At 26.7% G+C, this 6221-nt stretch overlaps 2 protein-coding genes across 2 annotated transcripts; both read right to left on the bottom strand.

Annotated features, from left to right (window-relative positions):
• Positions 1–242: 242 nt before the first annotated feature.
• LOC112751859 (heavy metal-associated isoprenylated plant protein 39) lies at positions 243–2661 on the bottom strand. Its single transcript, XM_025801145.2, has 4 exons — positions 2621–2661; positions 1350–1697; positions 1137–1212; positions 243–774 (listed from the first exon to the last, which is right to left on the bottom strand). Exons 2-4 carry the CDS (start codon positions 1353–1355, stop codon positions 455–457), a joined length of 402 nt encoding a protein of 133 aa, XP_025656930.1. The 5' UTR covers positions 1356–1697; positions 2621–2661; the 3' UTR covers positions 243–454.
• Positions 2662–3356: 695 nt separating this feature from the next.
• On the bottom strand, positions 3357–5141 carry LOC112751858 (heavy metal-associated isoprenylated plant protein 39). Its single transcript, XM_025801144.2, has 3 exons — positions 4869–5141; positions 4438–4513; positions 3357–3692 (listed from the first exon to the last, which is right to left on the bottom strand). Exons 1-3 carry the CDS (start codon positions 4872–4874, stop codon positions 3424–3426), a joined length of 351 nt encoding a protein of 116 aa, XP_025656929.1. The 5' UTR covers positions 4875–5141; the 3' UTR covers positions 3357–3423.
• Between the last annotated feature and the right edge of the window lie 1080 nt (positions 5142–6221).

Genomic DNA, 6221 nt, shown 5'->3' with positions numbered 1-6221 from the left:
CACTTGAGTTTTCATCCTAAAAATAATTAAAAGATACTTTCCCTGATTCCTTTATCTATTTGTGTTAATTTGTGTTGGTTCAACAGTGTGTACTAATCTTTCCCTTTAAACTTTTCAACACAAAGGTTAATAAAACGTGTATAATTAATTATAATCAATGATGAAGGAACTAAAAAGCCGAACCAAATAAGACTACTAACTATAACAGAGTATACGAGAAAAAAACTTGTGCGCCATAGAACTGAACAAAAACCTCTCAAAACTTCATTAGTTATTACTAATAACGAATAACATATAACAAATCAAAACTTGGCATAAAATTTTACATCCATGAATTGAAGTACCAACATATATACTTATCCAGCACACATTACATTCACTTATTCTCATTGATGAGAATTTCAATTTTCATGTGATTCTTCATCATAATCATTCCATAATAATAGTATTTAATCTAGCAGATCACACAGCCATTATTATATTCTTCTTCTCCACCACTTGTAGCATATTGGTATGGTTGATAATGATATTGTGTAGTTGCGGGTCTCATTTGGTAATAAAGTGGATAAGCTTCATATATTTTTGCAGCTTCTGGTTTCTTATTCTCTTCTGGCTTCTTAGCTTCTTCCTTCTTTTTCTCTTCTTTTGCTGGCCCAACTGATAATATTTCTGTGTGACACCATTTTCGTAATTTCCCTACTACATGTACCGGATCAATTTCACCAATTAAACTCATTTTCTTGTCCTTCATGTCCATAGATACTGATTCAACCCCTGCAAAAATAAAATAAATAATTACTACAAATTAATTAAATGTTATTTATTTATGTGCTGAATAAAATAAGGGATCCCGCTAGGGAGACAATAGAGTATTTGTACAATGTGTACAATGGCTATTGAGTTACAAAATGAACATCTCTCATACTATCTAGAATAATCATCCGAGTACTAGAGCGCTCTAATACCATGCATGAAACCACTCATCCCAAAAGCTTCAACTGATGGGAAAAAGTAACACTAATGATTATATCTTTAATACTCTCTAAACTTCCATTGTATACATTGTATAAATATTCCATTGGTTCCCCATACTTTTCCTAAAATAAGAGATGCGATGGTAGAATTATTTCAAGTACCTGAAATGCCAGAGACAGTTTTCATAGCTTTTTGCTTGGTTTTGTCATCGTGTAAATCCAACTTCAACACAACTTTCTGTTGAACAACACAGATCAATAAAAGATTTTATTAGGACTAATATTAACATATCATACATGAAACTAAATAATTAATAATAAACTAAATACTCATATTATATACTTTATTTAATGTATTATAAACTTCTAACTTACCTTCATTGTATGCAACTTGTGATCTCTAATCAAGTAGAGAGGCTAATAAGAAAGATTGAAGCTAAGTTGCAAAGGAATATATGTGTATTAGAATTGAAGTGAAGGTGGTGAATTAAAGCAAAGTGTGAGGGAGATTATATAGGAAGAAGAAGAGGGTAGAGAGAGAAGAGGGGTCAACTGAGTCAAGGGGAAAAGTAGTAGGAAATTGGTTTCGTGGATGGATCCCAAGAACTCAATAATGATGAGGATAGTCATAAGGAACTTTCTTAGATGCTTGCTTGGTTGGTATTCATTCATTCATTCTTAGCTGGCACTTGGTAGGTCCATTGATTGGTAAAAGACTGAAAGCTAAAAAGTAAAAAAACTATGATAGCTATAGTGGTTAAAAAGTGGTGTCTAATATTTTAAAAAAATATTAAAATTAATATTTAATTTAAAAATTATAAAAATAAATAATTTTAAAAAATTTAAAATTTATTACAAAAGATAAGTCTGATGAAATTTAGATACTATAAAATTTTATTTTTTATGGATTAGAAATTGTATTTGGCAAAAAAATTGACACAGAGAAATAAAAATTAAAAAATTAAAATTAAATTAAATTTGTATAATATATTTGGTATAATATATGCAGAATTAAATTATGTTTTAGTATTTTATTTAATTTAAGATAAGTACATTTATTTTATTTAAAAAAAATATTATTAAAATTTTAATTTTCGTCTTCATTCAATCTTTTATATTTTTATTTTTTAAAAATATTGAAAAAGGTGAAAAACTAAAATTTTGTATTTTGAGAATAAAATTATTATTAAATATAATTCTAAATCACAGTCTTATAATTCAAATTTCAATATCTAAAAATAAATACATAATGTTCTGTTTTTTTTTTTTATTCTGTTTTCCTTTTCAAAAATTTTAATTTGGAGATATGCTATTTGAACAATTTAAGGTGTGATTTGAGAGGAAAGAATATACAGATCCCAATAAATGAAACATTGAAAAATAAATAAATAAATAATAATGATATACAAATTTTAGAGAAAGCTGAGATATTTCATATGAAAAATATTTGATAACAAAAAAATATTAGTCAAAATCAGTCAGAACTTGCTTTATTTAGCATTCATTAATTGTAATGAATACTAAATAAAGTAATAAATGGTAAATAAGACAAGTTCTGTCTTTTTTTTTTTTTTTTGTCTCTCTAACATTGTCTATTTCATATTTGTGAATTTACTGAGTGATAATGTGTGTATTGAATTAATTACCTTTGATAAATGAGAATGCTGCCTTATATAGGAGGAAGCAGAGCGCCTTACACAATGATAAAATATTAGACTCTGAACAGATCACTAACTAAAAACAGTTATATTACTAACCAAACTTACTATAAATAGAAAGCTAAACTATCTATATAACTAACTGAACCCATATATCACTTATTCTATCAAGTTTCAAGGGTACTATTAACAGATAATTTCCCTTTTTCTTCCTAATATTATTAATAGAAGTAGATAGTGGTAACTGTATTTGCAATAGCAGCAATTTGAAAGAAATAAAATAAAAAAACCTCTATCAACCACTCGTTCAATTCCTCTGAAATAATTATACAAGAAAAATTATTAAGAGTCTTAATTTAAATTAAATTTGTATTTTTTTAAAAAATTTTAAAAATATATAAATTTATTTATTTAAAATTTTAAATATTAGGAAAATGAAATAAAACTCTGAATCATCATTCGTGAATGTCGGTTGCAATAGTCACTGAGAAATATTTTAGTATTGATTCCAAACTATATAGTAGCAGCAATATAAGACCATCTATATAACTGTTTTCCCATCGAGTTAATAACAACATTGCAATCAAGGAAATTACCTTTCACTCCATTGTTGACACACACTATGATGTGTTTGGTTTATGTTTTTAAAATTATGTTTTCTATTTTCAATTTTTATTTTTGTATTCACAAAATTCTAAAAAATATTAAAAATGAAAAATAAAAATACGAATCAAACGTACTCTTAGTGTCTCGTATTTTATTTGATCCATTTGTCTATGATATTACAGAACTTAGCAAATGACACATGAATTAGGATTTTCCTCCATACTTGAAACATAATAAGGTGCTCTGGCTTGATAATAATGAAGAGGATAGGTTTCAAAAACTTTGATAGCAGGTTCTTCTGATGATGCCTTCTTTTCTTCCTCTTTGGCTGGTCCAACAGAAACTATCTCTGTGTGACAACATTTTCGTAATTTCCCTGCTACATGGACTGGATCAATGTCCCCTGTTAATGTTAATTTCTTCTCTGCCATATCCATTGATACTGAAGCAACTCCTACAAATTGTAATAATAACAACTTAATATGTTAAAATAATTGAAATAAAGTAAAAATCAATTTGGCTGCGTTTGTTTACAGAGATAGGACACTGAGACAGGGACACAGAGACACAAAATCGTGTTTGATAGAGGAGATATGGACAGAAACAATGTGTCCAAAACATTGAATTAGTGTATTTTGTGTCAATCCTAACAGGAAGAACACGAAAACACTAACAAGACTTATTTTTTATTTTTTTATTATTTTTATTAATTTTTTATAATTATATTTTTTATCTCAATTTTTTTGAATGAATAAAAATGAAAATAAATTAGATTTTCATAATTTGTTCTAGTTTATCATCAAACAGAATATAAGAACACAAAATTTTATGTTTCCGTCTTCTTTTATATCTTGTTCTCAGTGTCTTATCCTGTCATATTCTCAAAAACAAACGCAGTCTTTATTCTTGAAGCTAGCTAGCTAATTTATGTATGCATGTCCATAAGTCAAATATATACATGATATTAATTAAGAGTTTAATTTTGATGTATTGATAATGTAAAAATTAAAATAGTTTACAAAGTTATTCAATTATATTTGTTCATTTGGATAATTATTCATGCAGTCAATGTAAAAAATTATTTTTGCTTGTATAGCATTACATAATTAGATCCACTTGTAAAACTGTTTCATATTAATAGTGTATTAATATTAAATATATTAATTAGTCAATAATAAGTTGAAATAATTATTGAATACCTTGGATGCCAGAGACTGCCTTCATAGCTTTTTGCTTGGCTTTGTCACCGTTTATGTCTAACTTGAACACTGCTTTCTGTTAATTAATAGAACAAATCAAATTAATAATAGCTCTTAGTTTGAAGCTTTCTATAAGCCAAAATAAATCTAAGCATGTTATTATCATATACAAAAAAAAAAAGTCCTGATGCATGGAAACAAAGCAAATTAATTAATTAATTCAGTTAAAGAGTATCCTTAGATTATTGATTGGTAAAAAAAAAAATTTTTTTTATTCAATTTTTTTTAGTATTCTTAACTTATAAAACACTTGTACAAAAGATCCTAATTAAAACTCAAGATGCACTGATTAGATGATGAAAAATGGGAGACACAACATGCTAGATTATATTGGTTAAAGATTGATGATGCATAATATAATTCTAACAAACCTTCATTACTATCTTGTGACGAGTTTGATGATTTGTAAGAGTTTAAAGCAAGATTATTGAAATGAAGTTTCAAAGGGTGAAATGAAGCTATATGCTAATTAATTAAGATGAGCTTGGAGAACTTGATGAAGTAACGGTCGTATTAGTGTATATTAGATATGAGATATGGTATGTTAATTCAGTTGAAGGGTGGTGAAGAACGAAACTCTTAAATAGTGTGAATTGCCCTATACTATAGGTAGTACAGCTATGTAGGATTATTAGGAAAGTGATGAGAAGCCAATGATGAAGGACTGAAGGAGTCAAGTCAACCCCCAAGTCAAGAGACAAACAATAATAAATTGATATTATTGTAGCCTCTTTATTAGTGTTTATACTACTATTTTTTCGTGGATGGATCCTTTCAGTTGGGAACTTTCTAGCTAGCTACCTGACTAGTAAGGGAAAGTATGAGGAGCCAATAGAATATTTGTAAAATGTGTACAATAGAGTTTTTAGATGAGTAGTATTATAATATGGCATTAGAGTTCTAGATTCGAAAGATCAAGAGTTCGATTCTCGGTGAAATTCAAAATCATTTTAAGCTTTTGGGAAGATGCTTATTATCTCTAGTACTCGGATTGTTATTTTAGATAGTATGGAGGATGTTCATTTTGTAATTCAATAGCCCATTGTACACATTGTACAAATAGTCCATTGTCTCCCTAGCGGAACTCGACTAATAATATACCTTAGGAAAATTATAAGTTATTCAGAAATATTTGATATAATAAAAATTAATAATTAAAATTACTAAAATATCAATATTTTTAAAATACTTATCTAATATCTTAATGACTTTGTTGCTTTTCATCACTATTGGCAAGAGTGTAATTACCAATTAAGTAGGTATAGGTAATTTAACAATAGAGAGTTTAGTTAGTATTTTTTTTTTAAATAGATATAATATTAATATTACTATTAGTAAAATATTTAAATTTGTTATTTTAATAAATAGACAGCAATGTATTAAAATTTTAAATTTTATATTTTTTAGATTTTTTTAATGGATGATTTTAATAATTTTAAGATACATGTTAACCAAATTTCTTAATAAATTTAATTGGTCTTATGGTCCAATCAAAGCTTAAATGTGATTATTGTATGTTTAACTAACAAAAATTTTGAGATCTCGTATTGTATATGCAACAATTTATTAGCCAACAATAAATTTTTAAATAAATTTTATATCTGCAACAGATTAATCATTATTCTATCAGACTAGAAAATACTATAAGCAACAAAAAAAACTAACAAAAACCTTGAGACTAATAATACTTAATAATACTCTTGAGTGATAAAGCATTTAATTAT

This window comes from Arachis hypogaea, chromosome 15, assembly GCF_003086295.3.
Source record: "Arachis hypogaea cultivar Tifrunner chromosome 15, arahy.Tifrunner.gnm2.J5K5, whole genome shotgun sequence".
Taxonomy (NCBI): Eukaryota; Viridiplantae; Streptophyta; class Magnoliopsida; order Fabales; family Fabaceae; genus Arachis; species Arachis hypogaea.
Note: the sequence above shows the minus strand (reverse complement) of the source record. Positions and strands in the feature narration are given on the sequence as shown.